Source organism: Olea europaea, chromosome 17, assembly GCF_002742605.1.
Source record: "Olea europaea var. sylvestris chromosome 17, O_europaea_v1, whole genome shotgun sequence".
Classification (NCBI taxonomy): Eukaryota; Viridiplantae; Streptophyta; class Magnoliopsida; order Lamiales; family Oleaceae; genus Olea; species Olea europaea.
Window position 1 is genome coordinate 19,484,472 of NC_036253.1, and position 24,685 is coordinate 19,509,156.

At 33.7% G+C, this 24,685-nt stretch overlaps 1 protein-coding gene and 1 long non-coding RNA gene across 3 annotated transcripts; one reads left to right on the forward strand and one right to left on the reverse strand.

Moving 5' to 3' along the window:
- Positions 1-5,051: 5,051 nt before the first annotated feature.
- On the forward strand, positions 5,052-12,160 carry LOC111365366. Its single transcript, XR_002697425.1, has 4 exons — positions 5,052-5,260; positions 5,515-5,563; positions 7,516-11,741; positions 11,826-12,160. It is a non-coding gene; the product is annotated as an uncharacterized LOC111365366 (long non-coding RNA).
- Positions 12,161-18,744: 6,584 nt separating this feature from the next.
- On the reverse strand, positions 18,745-23,822 carry LOC111365367 (putative late blight resistance protein homolog R1A-3). 2 transcript variants are annotated; one of them, XM_022985854.1, is made up of 4 exons: positions 23,687-23,822; positions 20,352-22,502; positions 19,053-20,163; positions 18,745-18,977 (listed from the first exon to the last, which is right to left on the reverse strand). In XM_022985854.1, exons 2-3 carry the CDS (start codon positions 22,487-22,489, stop codon positions 19,077-19,079), a joined length of 3,225 nt encoding a protein of 1,074 aa, XP_022841622.1. In that variant the 5' UTR covers positions 22,490-22,502; positions 23,687-23,822; the 3' UTR covers positions 18,745-18,977; positions 19,053-19,076. The 2 variants fall into 2 exon arrangements, with proteins under 2 accessions (XP_022841622.1, XP_022841623.1); XM_022985855.1 differs by having other exon boundaries at positions 23,623-23,822.
- Positions 23,823-24,685: the final 863 nt, after the last annotated feature.

Sequence of the window (24,685 nt, forward strand, 5' to 3'; positions counted from 1 at the left end):
GGTAGTTATGAACAATGTGTGATAGGCAAACAAGTCAAGCTTCCCTTCTTACATGGAATTCATAGATCCAAACCAATACTTGAGTATGTGCATGCAGATTGTAGGGTCTTGCTTTTGTGCACCCTATCTAGCTTCAAATATTATCTTCTGATTATTGATGATTTTTCAAGGAAAATTTGGGTTTTTTTTATTAAAGTCAGAAGATGAAACTTTTTCTATTTTTAAATATTGGAAAACACAAATTGAAAACCAAACTAATCATAAGATGAAGATTTTGAGAATTAATAATGGTTTGAAATTTTGCAATTATGAATTCAACAGTTCTTGTAAAGAGTGACATATTAAGACATAGAACAGTTACTGATACCCCTTAACAAAATGACATAACTAAGAGAATGAATAGAACTTTATTATACAAAGTAAGATACATGCTTTTTAGTTCAGGTTTAACTGATTACATTGGTGTGAAGATGTAAAAATTGTTGTATATCTTGTTAATATAACTCCCACTAATGCCTTAAATTTGGATGTTCATAAATCTATTTGGTCTAAAAATCCTGTTGATTATTCTCACCTAAAAATATTTGGTTGTGCTACATATGCTCACCAAAATATTGGAAAATCAGAACGTCGATCACTTAAATGTGTCATCTTGGGTTATTGTGAAAAAGTGAAAAGCTATAGATTATAGGTTAAATGTGAAAAAGGTACAAATTAATTGTTAGAAAAGATATTATTTTTAATAAGTTTATTATGTCATGTTTAGAAGGAAAACAAAATAACTTAACTGAAAAAGATGTTCAAATTGAAGTAGAGATTCCTCATAGTGAGAGAGACACTTCTGTTCTTTGATTTGACTAAACTAATCCTAATGAAAATATCATCTCAATTGAAACTAAAAACAATCAAATCACTGGTTTTAGTGATCAACCTGATCCCCTTGATGAATATCAACTTGCAAGCGAAAAGGAGAGAAGGAAGATCAAACCACCAGTTAGATTTGATTGTGATGATTTTGTTTCATTCTTTACATGTCAAGAACAACTTGAAAATGAGCTAGACTACTGTGATGATGCCATTAATTGTAAAGACTATCATAATTGGATAGTTACTATGAAAGATAAAATTTCTTCACTCCTTAGAAATAACACTTGGGACTGGTTGAAAAGCTTAAGAATCATAAACTAAATGATTGTAAGTGAATTTACAAAATAAAAGAAGGGAAAGAGAAAATAAAAATGTTAGATGCAAGGCTACACTTGTAGCAAAAGGTTTTACACAAAAAGAGGGTATAAACTATAATGAAATTTTCTTCCCTATTGTTAAATACACCACTATTAGATGCATTCTCGCCCTTATTTCTCAATTTAAATGTAAACTTAATCAGTTGGATGTCAAAATTGCTTTTCTTTGTTGTGACTAGATGAAAAATTCTATATGAGATAACCTGTTGGTTTCATAAAGATGATTCTGAAAATGTTGTGTGTCTATTGGAGAAATCTCTCTATGGTTTAAAATAAGCACGGATACAATGGTACAAAAGATTTGACACTTTTGTCTTGAAACTTGATTAACAAAGAAGCAATTATAATACATGTCTTTATTGTATAGGTAAAAGAGGTAAAAATTCTCTTTACTTAGTACTTTATGTGGTGTAATGCTACTTGCCAGTTGTGGTAAATCTGAAATTGAGTACATCAAACAAAAACTTAAATTTGAGTTTGATATGAAGGATCTTCGGGCTACCAAAAAGATCCTTGGAAATTAGATTTTTTAGAAAGAAAGAAAAAGATAGGATATTTTAAAATCGACATGACTATGTGGATAAAATTTTGAAAAAATTTAACATGTTTGACTGCAAAACTGTGACCCTACCACTTGCTAATCATTTTAAGCTTTCAACTGAATTCTATCCTAAAAATAATGAGGAATTTAATAGAATGTCAAAAATCCCTTATGCTAATGTGATTGGATTTGCCATGCATTTGATAGTATGTACCAGATTTGATCTTACTTTTAGTATTAGCATACTTAGTAGATTTATGAGTAACACTAGGGAAAAACATTGGAATGCTTTAAAATGGCCTTTAAGATATCTAAGGTACATCAAACTATGGTCTTGTATTTAAAATGAATAAAGAAGGGGTAACTTTAAAGGGTTTTACTGATTCTAATGTTGAAGGAAATATGGATAATAGAAAATCAACTTTATCCTATTTCTTTACCTCATGCAATACCGTACTTAGTTGAAAATCTCAAATTCAAAAGATTGTAGCTTTGTCCTTAACTAAAGTAGAATACATTGTTGCTTCTGATGCCTTTAAAGAAGGTATTTGGTAAAGTGGACTACTAAAAAAACTTGATTTTGTTGATGAAAATACAATTTTGTATTCTGATAACCAAAGTGCTATAAAATTGAGCAAAAACCCCATGTTTCATGATACGACTAAACACATAGACATTAAATGTCATTTAATTAGAGATATAATTTCAAAAGAAATTTTGAAGATTGGCAATGTTGCTGCTCAATTTAACCCTTCTGATATAAGAACAAAGATAATACATCTAGACAAATTCCAAATTTTTTGGAAGATATTATCTATTAATACTTTGTGATGTTTACAGGTACTTGGAGCAAATGAAATATGAAAATGATGATATGCTCATGACTGCACTATAACCTGAAAATTAAGATAGTAAGGTAGAGAATGTTGAGAATCGAACTCAGTTTGGTATGCTTTCTAATTTTCAAAGTAAAAGCATATTTTTAGAAACTCATTTTTGTTAGTGGGATCACTTAACTGGATGGTGACATATGTCCAAGTTTTGAGAGTTTGATTTGGCACATTGAATGTAGTAGTTATATTCCTTAGATGCCAGTTAAATTTGGACATGTTGTATCCTTCGTTCTGCTTTTAGAGAGAGAGAGAGAGAGAGTTCTAGAGAGTTTTGACTCTCGTTGGCTAGGATTTCAATCCGTGATTCTTTCTCTTGAACATCTCATTCGAGACGGTGGTATGATGTTTTCTAGCCTTTTGATACTTGTATTTTCTTGAGTGAAAATAGTAAGAGTGAGAGCATTATTGTGCTATATTTTCAGAGAAGAGATTTGAGGTTTCTTGTGTGATTCTTGTAAAAGAGACAAGTCTCTTAAAACCATTTCTATGTACAAGTTTAACTTTGTAACCTTCGTTGTCAGTTTTAAGGCTTATAGTGCAATCAAGCTATATCCAGTTTAATGGATACTCAATAGGGGATTAGGTATTAAAGAGGTCATCTGCAAGTTTTAATTTCTAAAAGGAAATCATATTTATAGCTTCTGTAAACAGGCTCTAGCCTTTTGATCTCATCTACATTGATCATGATCATACTTATATTAACTGATCCAATCAAGAAAAAACCTCAAATGGTCACTGAACTTCAAAATGTACCTAAGTAGTCACTCAACTTAGCTCGAAGTCCCCCAAGGGGTCACCGAACTTTAAAACGTTCCTAAATGGTCACTGAACTTTGCAAAAAGTTCCTAGGGGGTCACTGAAGTTTGCAAATTACTGAACTTTGCAAACATGAATGGGGTCCCAATTTTGCAAACTTCAGTGACCCCCTAGGAACTTTTTACAAGTTTAGTGACCATCTAGGAATGTTTTGAAGTTTGGTGACCTCTTGGGGGCTTCAGGCAAAGTTCAGTGACCACTTAGGGACGTTTTGAAGTTCGGTGACCTCCTAGGGGACTTCGGGCAAAGTTTGGTGACCATTCAGGATTTTAACCTTGATCCAATCCATTGAATACAAATGGGTTAGATCAAGCGAGTACGTCATGCAACTTAAATAAAGACATGCACCTTGAAACAAGCAATAGTCTCATTGAATCATGCAACCATGCTAGATGATGAAGCATCTTCACTTTACTAGATGTCAACCGTCTATGATTCATACAATTCATGTACAATACACATTACAGTTTAGTGTATAGTAATGCCTCCATAATTCCAGGTGACAACCAAAATAATCACCACCTTCGATCGCCGCCTGAACTATAACATAATACTTATTCTGTAACGACCTGAGTCTCTATACCCAAGTCTTTAGCCTACGTACTGTCCGCTTTGGGTGGGTTTTGCACACACTTACCCCTCACAATTTTTTTTCGCGTCCCCCAGGTTTCGAACTCATAACTTCCCCTTAATTAAGACTTAGGTTGAATCATGATACCAATTGGACTTGTAACGACTCGGGTCTCTGTACCCAAGCCGTTAGCTTACGTATTATCCGCTTTGGGTGGGCCTTGCGTCCACTTACCCCTCACGACTTTCTGTCGCATCTCCCAAGATTCGAACTCATAACATTCCCTTTAAGTAAGACTTAAGTTGAATCCTAGTACAAATTAAAATTTATTTTTAATTTGAAACCCATTATAACAAAGTCAGTTTTTTTCCCTACATGTACACGTGTTGGACATAATTTTGGAAGGTAATATGATATAATGTAATTTTTCTTAATTTTATCCCATCAAATCCTATCACTTTGCTTATGGGACACGGCCATTTCAACCCTTTTGCTGCAAATGTAATGATTGCCTAGAAATAATTTATTTAAATACATTAAGGGATAACTTCCATCTATCTAATATTTAATTATGGGAATTAGGAAGTTGATAAAATTCCAAACCAGAGCCAGGAGAGAAATTCAGAATTGATAGGTTCCAATTTAATTATAACTACTACAGCCCTGATATAGATAGTTTAGGTAGTTATTTGGGTTATAACATCTTACTCCCAAATGAACTAACCCAAATTTATATATATAATTCCCACCTCCAGCCACGTTTCACGTGCAGAAGAAAAATGTTAATAGTTAAATTAATAGTTAATGGTTAATAGTTATCCTATATTCTCGATAAAGATTAAAAGTCAAAGGATAATCCTATTTGGTTTAGACTTCATTATTACAAATCTAAAACTAGTCTTCAAATTCAACTCCATATGTCATTGTGGATGATTATGAGCTATTATGAAAGTATAGTCCAAATATTAAAACTTAGATTTATCCAAATTTGACTAGTGGTTCACAGCTTCTCAATTTTTAATGCACTGGACTTTTTTGAAACTATAAATATCCTGCATAATTCAAATTTAGTCACATATTTTTCAAAGCAAAAAAGCAATTCTCCATCAATAATTACGTTTAAGGCAGGCGAGGAACTTCGGAAATTAGAATATTCTCTTGGATCATTCTTTCAAAAATTCGTTGATCTAACAAGGTAGGATACTATGTGCAAGTTGATCTGTTCTTGCAATATTATAATTTTTTACGTCATTTATTTCATGAAATACTAATTGGCCTGTGGGTCTTTATGAATTGAAATGTGAGATTTTTTTCGATTTTTTTTTAATTGTTTGCTCTTGATGAAATGATGGCATGAAATGTTAAAAATTTATGTTTAAAAGGTTGTTATATTGTTACACACATCTTACTGAATATAAATTATTCATTCCTTCAATTTTAACATTTCAGGTTAGATTGGTCAACTTGGATGGTGGCTGAGCGGTGCGAGGACTGCCAAGTAAAATTTTTTAGGAAAACATTTAAAAATAATTCTATTAGAATATTTTGTGTTTCTATTTATTTTCATTAAATGTTCTATGTTACGTGACATTATGTTTATTCAATTTAGTATTTGAGTATTCAAATAAATTAAGATTTTTAAGTTTCCAATTTATATTTCTGCTCGATGTATGATTATGAAATGATATTGGCAACACCTCGAAATTTAAGTACATAAAATTTGGGGCGTTACAATATGATATCAGAGCACAATTCTACCTTTCTATAGACACTTTTTTCTATAAAAAAAAATACTGGCAAATTTTATTTTCTTAAAAGTTTGATATTGGATATTTGTGTGTTTTAATTATTAAATTGATTTAAAATAATAACATTTTTTGATGGATTTAAAATTTATGACCGTTTAGAGTTAAACTGCTATTTTGTTATTGCCATGTTTTAAACTATACATATTTACTGGATTAGCCCTTCTTTCGAGAGATGTTTTGTATCCTATAAAAAAATAATAATAAAGGAGGTTAGTCACTATCATGCATACACATTCACGAATTTATCTTTTAAATTTTAAAATTCAGCAAGTTAGTATACAATATGTTAAAATTTCCAAGCTACCATTTGCATCCATTATCTATACGCATAAATCAAAGTACAAAGCTTCATAAATTCTTTTTGTATTCACATATCGGCAAGCCATTAGCAAGAAATGAAATTTATGATAAAAATTTTAAGAAACAAGAATTTTAACAAAGTTCTTGGCATCTAACATTCACTAATCAACTACCATCTGATGGACCAAAGGCATTGCGTAGTATGTTTTATTTAAATTTTTTACCGTGTGCATGAGATATGCATTCTTATATTTAACTTGAGAAATGGTCGGAATGAAATGAAATGTTATATTCTAGTATAAATTGAAGCATGATGTTAAATATATTTGCTTCCATTTATTAATTATTTTCTCACATACTTTTAATCAAATTTTAATAGGGGCATAATATTATATGTTATCTTTATAATGAATCATGCAAGCATAAAAGGCAATATGTTATCACTAATAAAATATTGAGCATAACTAGACTTTGCTTGTATGTGACAATCATGGCTAGAACGAGAGAGACCGCTAGAAAGACAACGGCTTGTAGGACTATTCTAAACCATGGGACAACAGTTATCCAAGCCTACGAGAATTATGAGGTAGACCTGACTCACACACTTATTAAGCATGTGGAGGAAGTCTTTGCTAGGTAGCCTGCAACAAGGGGTGTAGGACATGATACTGCACTCCTTCAAGCTGTTAACAATTTTATCCATACACAGCCCTGTCAATGGAGAGACATAGGCATTTTTGTTAGGGACGAAATGCTAGTGGGTAAACCTGTAGAGCACTCAAAAAGGATCAAGTTCGAGCTATACTATGAAACTTTTTTAGATAGGTGGATTTCTACTCTCGAGCCCGAACTCGAGCCAGATGAGGACCTAGAGGAAAACCCTGATGAAGACCAGGAAGAGGAGCCGAATTATGAACCTAATTCAGTGCAAGAGAACGAGCCGAAGCATGTACCAGGACTACAGCCAAAACTAGAACCGGAGCAAAAGCTAGGGTTCAAACTAGACCTTAATCTAGGGGTTGACCATGAATCTAAGCCCGAGTCATGTATATCTTTAGATGATGAAGCCCCTCCATTTAAGCTTCATAGTATTCAAAATGTTTGGACAAGCGAAGATGAAGACTAACAACCTAGAGATAGTTTAGTTTAGATAAATAATGTCTTCCCTTCCAAAAAAAAAAAAATGTAATCAGTACTTGAACTAATTCATAGGTTTTTCTTCTTTCAATCATCCCTAATGTATTCTAGGATTTTAAAACTTTTATGAAATTGAGTTCTTCATTCGAATATATTGAGCTGTGTTGACTATTTCTAAAACGAATTTTATTTGGTTCATTTAAAGGAAATAGCACGTCAACCAACACAAGCTACTATGTTTAGGGATTTGTTGAGTTTTGGAAGATCTTGGTAGGCAGCAAATGCAAGTGCCTTATCAAAATATACAGACTAACTCTAGCACTATGAGCTCAATCCTGGAAGAGTTTCATCGTTACAAGCCCCTACCTTTAAAGAGATGGCTGGCCCTTTGGCAACCGAAGAATGGATAAAGGGTTCGGAATGGATCTTCAAGCATCTCTATGCCCAAAACGTTTTATGTGCGGAGTTCATGCTAGTTGATGCACCAGCCCACTGGTGGGAGTTCATTTCATGCATTAGGACTGAGGCACAACAACATAACCTCACTTGGGCATGTTTCAAAGAGGAGGTGATTGAAAAATATTTTCCACAAGCTTTGAGAGATCGTAAGGAAACAGGGTTTCTGCAACTTAAGTAGGGAAAGGTGTCATCAGTTGATTATGAGAGGAAGTTCGAACAACTTTCTAGGTATGTAACACATCTTGATATGATCCCGGGTGCACCATCAATTTCCAAGAATTCATTAATTGATTGGAGAAGGTCGAAGTCAAGAACCGAGCCAAGTCGAGACTTCCAAGTAGCTAATAAAATTGGTCACTTATGTATTCGAGCAACGGAGTCTAAAACCATGAAGTTCACGTGTCAAGGAGTAAATTTGATGAAGGGGCCGAAGCCTAATTCAATTAGGATTAGCTCGATAATTACAGCCGAAGACGGAGCCAAAATCAAAGGTTGTGCGATCGCATAGCTTCCAACCTTTGCGATCGCATAGAAGCAAACAGGGAATTTTTCGGCAGCATTCGGAACAACCATGCGACCGCACTAAATTGTGCCATGCTGTCCCATAGCACTAAACAGAGGCGAAATCTTTCATTTTCTCGCGAAGTGTTTTAATTGGTTGAATTTCTTATTTTTGGAAACTCTAATATTATTAGGACTTTAGCACACGGTTTTTCCATATTTTAGGAGTTTATTTTTATCTTTAATTATTTTTCTATATGTCTAGTATAAATAGGATTTTCTTTCATAATTGTAATACAAGACTTTTATTATGAAATTAGAGAATTCTCTCTTGAAGCTTTGCTTCATTTATCTTTGTTCTTGAATGGACAAATCCGAACTTATCAAGACTAATCATCTTGTGGCGTTCAAAACATCGGCTTGAATCATTGAATTGTGTAATCCTCTTTCACGTCATCGTTATCATTGGGTTTTTTGGTTAATCTTTTATTGGTTCAAATCTACAATCCGGGTGTGATTTCTTCAGTCGTGTGATCAAGAGGTCCTTCACAGCACCGTTCTTGTTGGGTTGCTTGGTTCACTATTTTGGGGTCAGATCCATAAACCTTGGTCATATTGGCGTTCTTGGGATCCGATTCAATATCCTGTGGGTTCGATTGCAACCTTGCTAATCGGGTTTGCATCACATCTAGTGGATACAGAGCAAAAGAAAGCTAGAAGATTCTAACTCGGATTGCACCCAAAAATTGGAGGATTTTGGCATCTGATGAATTCACCATGTATAGTCAGGTTCTACAACGAGCTTAAGCAATTGCAAATTGACTAGAACTTGATCAGACAACTCAAGAAAGTACTGAATTTTTCGGAAAGGGGAAATAGAATAGGGCAAATGAAGGTAAAGGAAATGGACAAAATAAGAGGGCTAGTGTTGAAACGTGGTCAGGGCCAGGTAAGCCAAATAATGTTCTTACTCCATGTCCTAAGTGCAATAAAGACCATAGAGACGAGTGTTTATATGGAAAGAATGTATGCTATCGATGTGAAAAGCATGGTCATTCTACCAATTGCCCCCCACTAAAGAGGGACAACAAACAAAGCAAAAAGAGACCAGCTAAAGGCTTTAACCCAATGAGAAGCAATTGAGAATTAGGATATGATGGCAGGTATTCTATCAATATCTGAACTGCTTGCTTATGTTCTTATATACTCAGGAGTTGCTCATTCTTTGTTTATACTGTTTTCATTGCTAAATCTCGTATTATTTGAGAAGAAGCCATTAGTGTTTTGGAAGTTACTATCCCATTAACAGTACACTTAATACAAATCAAATAGATAGAGTGGTCAAAATAGAAAAGAATGTGTAGCTAACATATACCTTTTAGAGATGAAGTTTTTCTTTTTCTTTTTTCTTTTTTTATTTTTTAAATGCCATCTTAGAAATGTATTGGTTGGTAAATATTTGGGCAACTATATGATGCTCTAAAAAGAAGGAAATTTTTCAAAAGTCTGGAGAAGATGAGACCAAGGTAAGATATCTTAGACTTTTCACTCGGATAACAAATTTCAAAGATGAAATTACCTTAAGGGAGTGAGATTGTGACACCCTGAAATTTTATGGAATAGAAATTTGGTCTAGTCAAGTTTTTAGGCAAGTCAATTAACTATACCTAAGATTTAAGTTAGATCATTATGAATATCTTTATAGTGGAGGAATTTAAAGTGAAAATATGTTTTACATTCTTATATCTTTGGGTAAATAAAAGTAGACTTTTATAGAGTGAGATTCAGTATATCAATATCGGGCTCATTTTGTAGTCCGAATAAAATAATGTATGTTGAGCTTAAGAAAATATAATGTCATGTAAGTTAAGCCCAATTTATTTCAATTCAAGGAAACATATTTAATAAGTAATTTTTTATTAATAATGTACTTTTTAAGATAATTAGCAAAAGATTATAATAGATAATCACGTTTATCTTTAATTTGATAAAGATTGAATCATATCCAAATTCTATTTTTAATTTAAAACCAATTATATCAAAGTCAGTTTTTTTCCCTACGTGTACACGTGTTGCATATAATTTTGCAAGGTAATATTATATAATGTAATTTATCTTTATTTTATCCCATCAACTCCTATCACTTTGCTTATGGGACACGGCCATTCCAACCCTTTTGCTGCAAATGTAATGATTACCTTACTTTTTGACTAGAAATAATTTATTTAAATACATTAAGGGATAACTTCATCTGTCTAATAGTTAATTATTGTGAATTAGGAAGTTGATAAAGTTCTGAACCACGGTCAGGAGCAAATTTCAGAATTGATAGGTTCCAATTTAATTATAACTACTACAGCCCCGATGTAGACTAGTTTAGGTTATCCTACATTTTTCAAAAAGATTAAAAGTCAAATGATAACCCTATTTGGTTTAGACTTCATTATTACAAATCTAAAATTAGTCTTCAAATTCAACTCCACGTGTCATTGTGGATGATTATGAGTTATTATGAAAGTATAATCCAAACATTGAAACCTAGATTTATCCTAATTTGGCAAGTGGTTCACGGCTTCTCAATTCCCAATGCACCAAGACTTTTTTTAAACTATAAAGTTAAATTTTAGTCCCATATTTTTCATAGCAAAAAGTAATTCTCCATCAATAATTACGTTTAAGGCAGTCAAGGAACTTTGGAAATTGGAATATTCTTTTGGATTATTCTTTCGAAAATTTGTTGATCTAACAAGGTATGATACTATGTGCAAGTTGATCTATCCTTGCAATATTATAATTTTTTACGTCATTTATTTCATGAAATGCTAATTGACTTGCGATTCCTTATGAAATGAAATGTGAGATTTCCTTCAAACTTTTTCAATTGTGGTACAGAAATGTGTTAGAGCATTCGATTGATCACTAATTGCTCTTAATGAAATGATGGTATGAAATGTTATAAATTTATGTTTAAAAAGTTGTTATATTGTTATGCACATATCTTACTGAATATAAATTACTCATTCCTTCAATTTTAACATTTCAGGTTAGATCCGTCAACTTGGATGGTGGCTGAGCGGTGCGAGGGTTGTCAAGTAAAATTTTTTAGGAAAACATTTAAAAATAATTATGTTAGGATATTTTTGTGTTTCTATTTATTTTCATTAAAAAATGTTACGCGACATTATGTTTATTGAATTTAGTATTTGGGTGTTCAAATAGATTAAGATTTTTAAGTTTCCAATTTATATTTCCACTTGATGTATGATTACGAAATGATATTGGTAATACGTCAATATTTAAGTCCATAAAATTTGGGACGTTATAGATATGCTTACATGTTGATGTTGTTGTTCAATATGGTTGAATTAGATTAGTTCGATGGCAGGCAAGAATATAGAATATGTCATTGTTGTAGACAGAGAGGACGTATGCTGCCAGCATGCCTAAAAAAGAGAAGATACCCAAATTGTGGTAAGGGCTTCGTCAAATGGGTAGAAGTCGAAAAGAACAATGACCACAAAAGTTGTTGTTTCAATATTCTACTTGTGATTGTAGGTACTTCAAGTGGTGTAAAAAATTCCCCTACGAAGAGTGTCCATTGCATGATGATGGTGAATCAATTGGCATTACAAATGGAGGTGAACATGAGGATGATTTGTCGCACATGTTGAAAATGCTTGCTAAGCTAAGCAAGGAAAATGACTTGGAGATTTCGCTCCAAATAAATATACGCAAAAGGAAACAAGTTTCAGGAAATGTAATCTAAAATTTGATGTATTAGGATGGTGATGAATGGTTTCTACGTGGTGATCGTTTGGAATTGTAAATCTAAACTCTTTCTAACTGTTTGTAATCACACAAGTATATATGTATGTATTCCACCATTTTGATGTGGAGCTTGATTTTTAGCAAACTTGTGATGATGTTTAACAAATGATTAAGTCTATTGTTGTATCAATATCATTCTATTTTTATGTTGTCCCTCTGTGTCTATTGTTTACATGCATAAAAAATGTGCTTTGCATGGTTAGTGTTGTTACTGGTGAAGCTACAGGAATTACTATAAGTTAATTGATGGTTGGAACTGCAAGTGAGTAGGCTGGTGAAATCCTTGCAAATTGATAGAACAATTATCACAAACCTCAACTATTTGGCTGAACTCTCCATTTCAATAACCGTAATTATGTAGCTTAAACAATAAGATATTTTCCAAATGAACCAAAAAAAAAAAAAAATGCTTACTACAGTAACGTGATAGGAAAATCTTATTCATTTTGTCAAGGACCATAGACGAGCTCTATATAGTGAGCTATTGCACCATGAATTGCTACTATATCCTATACAATTCACTTTCATACCCACCTATTAAGATGATTTACACAGATTACATATGTGACGCCCCGAACTTAGGCTTCGGGGGTCACGTACTAAACATAGTAACTTCTGCCTTTGGTATATGTAGATACTCTTAAATAGAAGTATTACATGTTAGAAAACTATTTTCAATTTGGTAAAATATCTCTCATGAAATTTAATGGCCAGCAGAAGTGCATGTCGACGTGGAATTAAACTTTACAAAAAAGGACTCGGTACTGCCACAGTTAGTTAGAGCAGCAAGTTCAACTATTTTTATAAAATTCATCCCAACTCCGTTTTCTATGAAATTTTCGGCATTAGAAAGATAATTTCAAGTAGTTTCCTAGGTTAAAATATGAGAATTTTCCGAGATCATATAGTATGGACGTTTTACTGAAAACAGTGTAGTGTTGCACAGAAAATCCAGATTGACTCTTCTACGTTTAAAAATTCATATCTCGGGCAACGGACATCCAAATTGAGTGATTCTTGAGCCCATATTTAGACAACTCAAAGACGAACGCAGCAGTATTTTTAGATTCTCAAATGGATGTCTATAGAGTTAGAAATAATGTTTTGAAGATGACCCAGAAACTGCCCGGATTCTGCCCTTTTTTATCATTCAAGAAAAAGGTTTATAAAAACGTCTCTTAACATAACATGGAAGATATAATTACATAATTTACTTCCGGTACCATAGTAGATCATGTCTTATACAAGTTTTTATACAAAATCATAAGAAAAACATTTGGAGAGCAGTCGAACAAACATGCAAAAACAAAACTTCGATGCAAAATAACCTTCGTCCTTAATCCATCATCGATTATACCGACTGACTTCCACCAACTTCACATCTATGCATCTGAAAATTTAGTATAGGATACTATGAGTATAAAGAATACTCAGTAAGATACCATGCTTGGATTTAATATGTTAATATTACACAAAAGAATGCGATCAAACACATACTTGCACATTCCGGCTTGCCGGTGCCCTTCGGACTTGTCCTAAGGCATAGATATCTAACTTTGTGGACTTGTCCACACATTCATATTATGGTTTTTCATGCATAGCTTAGGCATAAATATTACCATGAAATCCTACCACTTAAGCAAAGAAAGTATCTTACAATAAAACTTGGAGAAACTTCGGTTGAAAAACAAGAACTTGAGAGTGTAGGCTTTGTTTTCCTTTTCTTTTTTTTTCCTTCCTTTCTTCCTGCCGATTTTCTCTCTATCTCTCCATAAAAATTCTGACTTTGCAAAGATATATTGGCTGCTCATCTCTCGGTTATACATATATAGAAGCAAAGTGAAGATAATTAACCAAAATTGGTGCCTACATCTACACGTGGTTGCATGCATGTATTTCATAAACTTAACTCAACACCTAAGGTCAGGTTGTGCCATAATTTAACACCTCCTACCTGCTTAAACCACCTCATCCATGCATGTTACTACAAAGATAGCTTGACACCTCCTACTTGTTCAACAATTAACAACCCATGCATGCATTAGTTAAATCTTACTTGAATTCTTCTCTAATCTGCCGTCCATCTGCATTTATATATGTATATTGCATATGTGTGTATATAAAAAATGAGAGAAATGGTTTAATTTGTATTCCCACTTGTCCATGCATTAGTTAATTGCATTAATCCTCTACAAGATGGCGGCAAAGTGATAGAAACAAAGGGAAAATATATTAATGTAAAAGGTATAGAATTTGACTATTATTCTAAACCCCTAATTAACTAATCTTGGTAAACTTTTAATAAATCGACCAATGCAAATTTGGCAACCATTAATAATCTTGGCCATACTAAATTTTTGAAAAGTTAAATTGCTAGCCTAAAAATTAAATGAGCAAATTAAACGTGCATAAAATTTCGGAGTACTACAACATAGTGGTATCATTAATGAACCAGCAGTTAGAGAGGTCATTGCAAGACCAATTACAGCAGCTTGATAAGCCATTCGAGAACTTGATATCTCAACAAGACTTGAAGGACTTGACATCCAACCTGCTATGGCACTTGTAGGAGGCAACGGTTGGAATGGCTGCATTCATAATGTTATAGCAAGTTAATTGGAGAAGAAAATGAAATTAGCGTTCGTATTGAAAAAAGGACGGCTTACAGTATGAAATCCCCAAGGGAAAACACCCATTGCGGAGTGTCTCAATGTCTCCTTAACGACATCCAATTGTGTTCCAGCATTGTATGGAAAATTGAGATAGTAGTATGGTTTGGCATTGCCTAACATAAACATTAGAAATGGAAGATGTTAACATCAAAATTTACTAAATATACATTTGAAACCATATAATTACATTAACTAGTAGGTAAAATGAAGTTAATGCGGGAATGAAATTTGAAGATGGCAATTGATGTGTTAGTGCATGACTTTCCATGTCACCCTACATGACATGAAAATTGAATTACAAACATACCTCCGATACATTGACCAATAAAGAATACTTACAAACTTCCAAATATGAGAACGGTGTGAGCATCAAATATTGTGCTTGTTGCAGGGTCTACGCCCTTGATCTCAGTCCTTTGCTTGAAGTTGATTTTGCCTACATGACATGGGAATAATTGATATTTTATATTTGTTTGGACAAATGTGGGACTTAGATGAAAAAATATTTTGAAATTAAAATTACTCTTCTAGCTCAACTCCACTAAGCCATTAACACGTAGTTTCTTTGGCGCACTCTTCTTTTTTGAGTATTTAGGATCTTGTATGCACTGCCTGTATAATGTGATGCTCTAGACTATGAGCCTAAATGCAAACTAAGTTGCGAAATTCTAGTACTTCCACAACTCAACTTCATAGACACAGTGTCTTTAGATTGCAATCGAATCCAATCTATTATCACACGAGTTCGATCTTTATCATCTGCGGTAATGTTTTCCAACGTAGTGAACACTTCACACATTCTACCGCATCTCAATTGGCTAGGAGTGCTAAGCAGACCATCATAGCTCATAGCAAAACTCGTGTAAGCTCTACTAACATCTCTTCTCCATCTCCTCAATATGCCCATCTCCGGTAATGATGTGTCACCATTACGCATCAACACCGATATAGCATGTCTATACAAAATTCCATAACACTCAAACAAGTGACAACTGTAGATAATATCACATTCCCCTGCACGAATGTAATAGAGAACTTTTCTTCCTCTTTTTTCGTAAATGACATCCTCCTCAACTTCATACGTCTTTTTTGAAACCTTTCCAATTATCTCATCCTTAAATTCCCGAAATTCAAGATTGTATAAATTGCTTGAAATTATTTTTTCATTTCATATTTTGTTGCACTGGGTACCATCTGCAAGTAAGATTTAAAATCTACTTGGAATTCCTTTACAACTTTATTTCGTAATACTCATTCGTATAGTTCAACGAACTACTTCAACGATGTCTTAAAATGCACATACCTATCAAAGAACACATTCATACTCTCAATACGTTGAGTTGTTGACATCTCAGCCTAAGAAGTCATTTTCAAATAACATGGCACCCAACAACCCCTATTTTCATACAACCCCGACAATCATTCATTATCATGTAAGTTACATTTATTGAGCATAATTCTCCAACCTTCTTCAAATTTTTCAACAACTTGTGTATCATACACAAATTTGTGTAAAGACGAAAAATTGAGCCTTTGTCAATGTGGTACCCAAACTTTTCACAAACATCATTTATGCCTCGTATTTAAAAAGAATGTCTCAATTGCATTTTGCATGGTCCTATCTTGATCGGTAATAATTCCATTAGGAGCCTAACTATACATGCACTATATCCATGTCTTGACTAGACACAAATATATCTGTATCTTCATTTAATAGCAAATCTTGTCTAAGAAGTGTTAACCGTCAGTGATGATTTACTCCAACAAAGGGAGCAAAAGGAATGTCATATTTATTAGTAAGATAAGAGTATTCAAAAGTCACTACATCCCCAAACTCATTATATGCTAGCCTACACCTATTATCTACCCAAAAAAGACTCTAAAGCCGCAGCTCTTCGTCTAAATCTATACAAAAGTAATATCCCAATCATTGTGCTTACATTTGTGAAAAGTAGGATTGTATTACCGCGACATCTTCTTCTCTGAGTCTCAATCACCTCACTTGTTCAACATAATTTTGACAATCCCTTTTCATGCAAGTGATATTCTCATACCCACCCGCTTTAACAAATGTAGAATTGTAACTCTTGTATAAAGGAATTCCAACCGTATTCCACGAATATCTGAAGAAGCGGTCAGCCTTGCTTTGCAACCTGTCTGAATTGTTTGTTGCGATTTCAAACAATCCATCCTCCCACTTTCTAGAATTCCTTCTCCTAACTGGAAACTTACATCATATGCATACCTTTTGTAAAATTCGAACAACTCTTTTTCGTCTTTGAACTTCATACTCACCTCCGGCACAATCACACCATCTTCTCCTAAGATATCATCTTCCAATGTGCTAATATTTTGGGTATTGCTCTTATTATTGGATTCTATGAAAACTTCGTCATTTGATACTTCTACTAGTTCTTTTCGTACAACGTATTGAATGGGAACATGATCAGCATTACAAAAAGATTAAATTTCCAATATCATTAATATGTTAATGAAGATTTGATTTCAAAAATATTAGAAATGAGATGAGATGTCAAACAATAAGAAATATTAGAATCAGACCAAATTACCAAAATTAATTTTAGAATCATACCAAATTTGACTCGATTTTCAAACACTACAAATTCAAAATATTATGGAAATAACCTTTCTTCATCATTCCTGCGACCCCTATGACACTCAACTGCTTCTAAAGTACGTGAATCCCCTCCAGTTGGCTTCAAAAATCTAATTTTCGTCGAATATGTGGCGGTCGCCATCGTGGTCGCTATCGTGTTCTATATTGGGATATGTCGGAGATTTTCATGAGTGGGTTAACAGTAGCGGGATGTCGAAGGATATAGCTGTACACGATTTTCATGTGTTAACATTGGCAGAATGTGGAAGGATGTGGCCGTACATGAAGTCACTAGCACAGCAAGTTTAGTTGGAGGTTTTTTCAAATGAATTGGTTTGCTTAAGTTGCAAACTTTTAAGCCGCCACGTCAGCGATTTTGAATTGCTATGCACAAAGCGGTAGTAAAACTGTGTACAAGGAGCATTATTGTAATGCATAAGGCTTGGTAAGTGCATCAGTCAAATCCCTACAGTAGAACTCTACAAGTTCGCAACATAACATGAAATGATTAATCTCGAACTTCAGGAATTATTTACTCCCCTAGTTTGCCCTAACTCAAAATCGATTAAAGGTTCTCATTGACCCCATTTATAAGCCTAGGCAAATGTTTGTCAATTGATTTTTGTGCTAGTATAACATCAAACCACTCAAAATAAAATTCAGAAATCTCGTAAAGCATTTTTTTCTTATTCTATGCAATGCCGAAACTAAACGTTAAGTCCTGAACCTAACATGGACGATTTAGACTTGGTTTTCGGGAACTATTTGTTAATAATTAAATTTACAGCAACCAATTGTGAAAATCTTGGCCGTCATTTGTGATGCTATCACAAGTTCACCATGAACGAAAACATGTCTCTATCAATGAACCTTTCTAAGCTAAAAGATCATGAAGTTATGTGCGAACCCAGGATATCATTAGCAAACATTTGTAATACAAAACCGTATGATCAACTTGAAACATAGACAACGAGTATACGAGGTTTGTGAATGCGGAGAGCAAAAATTCCATTTAGAGAACACTTTAATGAGAATGATAAACCTATTATCAAGGTCAACAGCATGTATGTGTTCTAAATTTTTATTTCAATTTCTGTTATTCATTCTTCTTTAGCCTGCACACAATGAGCATTCGATGTATGCTTTCATTGTTTGATACGCGATTTTGATTTTCCTGCAGTATTAATCTTTAATTCATTTTAGCTCTATTTTAATCCATTTCATTGAATCAACTTATAAATAAAAATGTCAGGAATTTTTGGAGTTATATTTTATTTTATGTTAAATTGATTTTACTGATTTTATACATGCAATAGCATCCATGCCTTCATAAAATAAAATAAAAAGAGAAAAGAGAGCATTAAAACTGAAATGGATTACAATCACTACAGATTCAGCTACTCACACATAATAGTTGAATTTTTTTCATCAGTACATCTCTGCTAAATTCGTTTATTTAGTTTCACCCACAACAAACAAATTTCATCATTTTTCACTAAATAGAAATAAGACTTCTTGATCAAATGACTATCAACATCAGTAAGTGCAAAGGAAAGTAGTACGTCAGGCCTGAATGTTTCCAAGAAAACTCTGCCAAAAAAATAACATAAATAAAGAAACAGCTCATAATCCATCAAGTAAATAAATAAGAACTGTTGGATATACCTCCAGAAAATGATGTACTTTCCATTACTGCTGGGAGCGGGAGATAATGACTTTAAGCTCTTCATTTCCCGTTTCTTCTACTTGTTGCTCCTGAATTTTGTAGGCTGACTCTTCCACTGATTTTACACACCCATGTACCTCAATCTTTGAGAGAGAGAGAATATCCCCTATACTGGAAGGGATATCCAAATGCTGGCAGCTTCGTAACACCAGGCATTCAAGTTTGGGGAAATCATCGCTTGAGGCATTCCAATGTTCAATTTGTACCCCATCCAGCTCCAAGAATCTGAGTTCTTGGAATCCACCTTCACTTGTGTTCCACTGTTTCCCCTCAAAGATATCATCTCGTAACTTGAGAACCTCAAGGTAGGTTAATTCCTCAATTATCTTCATTTGCTTCCAAGATAAATCAAAGTTACGGAGTGTTAGCTTTTTCAGATTCAAGGGTAAATTGGTCAAATCGGGAATAGCATCATCTGAAATATAACTAGGGCGGAAAGATATATTGAGGGATTCAAGCTGATTAAGGAAGTTGAAGGAAGGATAGCGATAGTTGTTCTCGGTTGAATCCCAAAAGAATGTACATCTACATTTTAGCCTTCGGAGATGGGGCGAACACTTCAAGATTTTTTCATCATTTTCATCATTAATGAAAATGGAAGAAATATTTTCTAGATTATTTATTTGGAAGCTGTCACCCATAGCTGCTCGCTTACGCCAAGATTCACTGAATTTTGCCCCACCGCTGAAATGTACATGGCGCAACTTCACCATATTAAAAAGGATCTCCGGTATTTCATCTACCTCTTTATTATCCACAAAAAGAAAATTTAGGTTCTCAAATATCTCTATTGACGATGACGGTATAGATGAAACTGCCAAGAACTTTAAAAGAAGCGACACCTCAACTCCTGTTGGATTATGCATTCTCAAATCTATTGTTGACATATCCAATACCTTCAAAAGTTTCAAGTTGTAAATGATGAATGCGGAGGGATCGGGTAAATAGCCTAGCAGAGAGCGAACATGTAGCCCAAAAGGTCTAGAGACAGAAGGATAAGAGTGAGAGTGAATGCTTAGGCGATGGTGTTGCTCATATATTGAAATTTGACTGAAGATCCACAATATAGCATTCAGTGATAACATGATGATATTGTCAAAACATCATCAGCAACAGCAGCAACGTTGACATGATAACAACATTTGTTAACTCCATTAGTACAATAATACAGAAAATTAAAAATAAATAAAAGGAAGAGCGAGAGGGAGGGAGGGGGGTGGAGGGAAGAGAGAGCTTACTTTTGGATCACCTTCATAAATTGATCTTTTTCTCCTATTCTCAAGCACATATCACGCAATAGATCATGTATGCTGCAAGCTTTGACTCCACCGTCGGATCTTCTTTTAGCAACCAGTACTAGGCCCCTATTAATGAGATCCGCCAGGTATTCCTGTGCCACATCCTCAGAGCTCCTGTGTTCTCTTTTCTCTATGAATCCTTCAGCGACCCAAAGCAATATCAACTTCCGGACTGGGATTTCCCTATCTTCCTCGAATACCCCAAAGTAAAGAAAACATGGTTTCAAATGCATTGGTAAATGACTGTAACTAAGTTCCAGTATATTCTGGTACTCATTTGGCCCTTTAGACATGTGTGAACTTATGCTTTGAGAAACTTCTTTCCATATGGTCCTTTTCTTCTCCAAATTTGCAAGAACTGAAGCTATAACAACTACAGCAAGTGGTAATCCATCACAATCTGCCGTGATCTGCTTTCCAATTTCTACCAATTCTTCAGGACAAGGCTCTTTGTGGAACACCTTCCACTTCAGTAACTCCCAACATTCATCACCTGTCAAGAAACGAAGAGAATTAACAACTGCAGGAGTTGAAGCTTGGAAACCCACATTTTCATGCCGAGTGGTGAATAGTATTCTGCTTCGATTTCTATCGTCTGGGAAGTATCTTTTCATATCATCCCATGCGTTTACATTCCAAATATCGTCCATGACGATGAAGTAACGCCTCCCCTTTAGACTTTTATAAAGCTTTTCACCCAAACTTTCATCCTCCATGTCCATGATTGCGTCTTTGTTAAGTCCACTCATTGATGTCAAAATGTCAATCAAAATATTTCTCCGTCGATAAGTTTGAGAGACAGCAGACCAGGCACGCTTGTAAAAATGAAAAACAATAGCGGGATCATTATAGAGTTTCTTTGCCAAAGTTGTTTTACCTAATCCAGGCATCCCAAAAATGGAAATAATTTGTAGGTATTCTGGCCCTCTAGTAAGTTGATCTTTGATTTTGATTACTTCATCCTCCAAGCCAACAACAATTTCTTCACCAATCGGAGGATATTGTAATGGTGCTCGCAGACTTGGATATTGTGCACCCTTTAGCATTCCAGAATCATACTTCTTCTTCATGTCTTGGAGTAGCATCCTAATAAGCTTTATCTTCTCATGGACTTGAGGAAGCCGGATAGTGAGGTACCACACAGGAGCAAATGAGTTGATAATGTATTCAACTTCGTATGCTATGTCTCTAATTTGTATCAAGAATTCTTCAAGTTCTGGATACCTTTCCACCTCTATCTCAGCAAGCAAGGTCCGTAATAACTTTAACTCATCATGGATTGTTATAGCTTCATCCTTCACATCAACAATCCTGTCATCCTTGTGACTTATTAGATCCCTGAGATCATCAAGGAGAGAATCAACAAGAAACAGAGAAACCACAGCAGTCTTTGGGGTCACACTACCTGGCAATAGATTCGGGGCTGTGATGCAGTGCTGTTTGATTTTTTCTTTCACGAGTCCTGCAGTTCCTAACAAATCAAAAAGAGCCTGATACATTCTAGCCACAGACACTCTATCTGTGGTGAAAAAGAAGGAATATAAGAAACTCCCTATGTCATTGGCCACAGCTTCAATATCTGTCAACACATTCTTTGTTGTCTCGAGCCCAGTGGACCGTGATGGTATATCTCCAAGAAAGGTGATAAGAAATTTAAGGTCCATCTTAAGAGTTTTAATAGAATCCTTGGAGCGAAGAATGAAATATGGCTGAAGACGAAGTATTTCTTCAAAGATTTCTAAGAGAAGGTCAATAAAGGCTGCAACAAGTTCATTATGATACTGCGTGCTCCTAGCCTTCGGGACATGAAAAAATTCTTTAAGCTCTGCCATAAAGGATTTGAACAAGATGAAGAAGTTCCTATCTTCATCAGTATGACGACTGTGACCCCAGCAAAGCTTGGCTGAATCGTCAAGACGCTCTAATGAAGCAATAATTTTGTCATCTTCGGAGCATAATTTTAATATGTAGTGGGTAACTGCTAGAACGAGTCGTCCCTGCCCATCAAACATTTCAAGCCTTTCGTTCTTGGATCGATATTCCAGAAGCCGCCTCAGATTGTTTATGGAAGGAGCCATTCCACGCCCTTTTCTGTCATTTGAATGGACAAGCATTAATACCGATGAGAGAGAGAATTCAGCATACGTTCGATTATTTTGTTCAAAAAAAAAAATTTGTAGGCGCTTAACTAATATTCTTCAACAAGAAAATCACAACATTGAATTACACATCCTACAACACCCACATTTTCTTTTCTGCTGAATCTATTTCTGTCGTTCTACAAATAGAAACTTAACCATTCTTTTATACTTTTAGAGATTTTCTTTAATATACGTTCAGGGTAGATACCAAACATATGAACAGCAGAATAAGTTTTAGTGTTTTTTCATTAGTTAATTGTTGACTTTTATCTGGAATTTCATTCTAATTTTTAGTTGAATCAAACAAGATCTATGTTATACAAGGATCAGCAGGTATACCTTTCCAAATCAAATTAAGAATCTGTTTGAATTGTTTTCACAAGGATGGGTTCAATTAAAAATAGTGTTAAATATTGATTAATTTTTTTTTTTTTTGTGTGTGTGTGTGTGTGTGTGTCTATTCTACTCATCAATCAAACTGATTTTAGCAACATTAATTAATTAGCTTATGTTCTTCCAATTCGGTAAGTAAATAATATTAATTTTGAGATTAAAAAAAAAAAAAAAAAAACAAACAAACTTACATTCAAAAGTTCAAGGATTTTTGTTTAGTAAGATTATGGATCAAATTTCTAATGAAGATGTGATCTAGGATAATTTTAGATTAGGTACTGCAGATATAATATTTTGTCAGTCATCATTTAAACAAAAAAAAAATTGTTAACAAGTTACAATCATGTTTCAACCATGCTCTTGAAGTCAATTACTAATACATCAAAAACATTTATTTATGTCATAACGAACAGATAATCTTTGTTCGTGAATTTAAGTCATTGGATTTTCTTGCTAAATAATATAGACACCCAATTACAAAGCATGATAACCATTTTCTTTACCTACACGAAAAAGATGAATGCAATATTTAAATGCAACAATTTACAGAGACTGAATAACAAAAAAATAGAGGTGAGAAAATACAGCAATTTTCCTAAAGTGAGCAGATATAATCTTGAGTCAGAAATTCAGACTCTAAATCATGGCGATAAACAAATTCAGGGGACAAATTTTACACTTTTGTTCAGACTGGTGGGCTTCAAAGTTTAATACAATCGGTACAAAGATAAGTAGAACAACCTTTCCGAATCAAACAAGCAGATGCTTTCACAAGAACTGTTTTGATGAACTGTGTGGGCACTGGGCAGAGGAGACTAGACTCCGTGAATTATTTACATGAGAGAGAAAGTAAAGCATATAATACTGATTAGATGCAAAAAGCCACAAGGAAAGGAAGAGGAAATAGCTCCATTTTAAAATTGTGGAAATTTCACAAAATATCCATTTTTACCTAAGATTTGTAAAAGTGTTCATCATTGTAAAAATATCTAATTTGAAAGAATCTAAACTAAACTACCCTTATTAATAATTTATAATTCCACACTAAGATAAAAAATATATATATATACATTTTTACAATATTATTATTAGCCAATAAAATTTTGACACATAATCTGTCATATTTATTTCAAAAAGTATACATCTCAAATCACAATAAATGTTATGTTTTTCATTGATTCAGAAATGTCGAGAACAATATTTTTAAATATAGAGAAATGCCATGTTCAAAATGAAATGTTATTCTAGACAAATAAAACGGTGTTCAAATGTCGAGAATAACATATGAAATGTCGAGAAACATTATTTTAATGTAACTTCTCATGGAAGTCACTTTTCAAAATTCGTGACAAATTGATAAAAAAAATCAAATATCGAGAATACCATTTCAAAATGTAATTTTTCATTAAGAGAATAATAGATAAGTTGGCACTAAATTCAAATGAGTTGACACTTTTCAACTTGTACACTTAAAATTGGACATTCTTAAAAATGCCCCTTTAAAATAACCCCACAAATCTGATTTATAGGGATTTGAGGATGGCTTATGCATCTACGGCTGGAACCATAACAATTATTGAATTTAATAAATTATAAATTTCAATACCATACCAATTAAATTATTCGAATTACATTCAAATTGATTAACCATTAATATATAAAAAGTTATATTAAGATTATGTTTGTTTCCCAATATTTTGGCTCCAAAATTAATTTTTTGAATGTTGCCCATCCACTTTT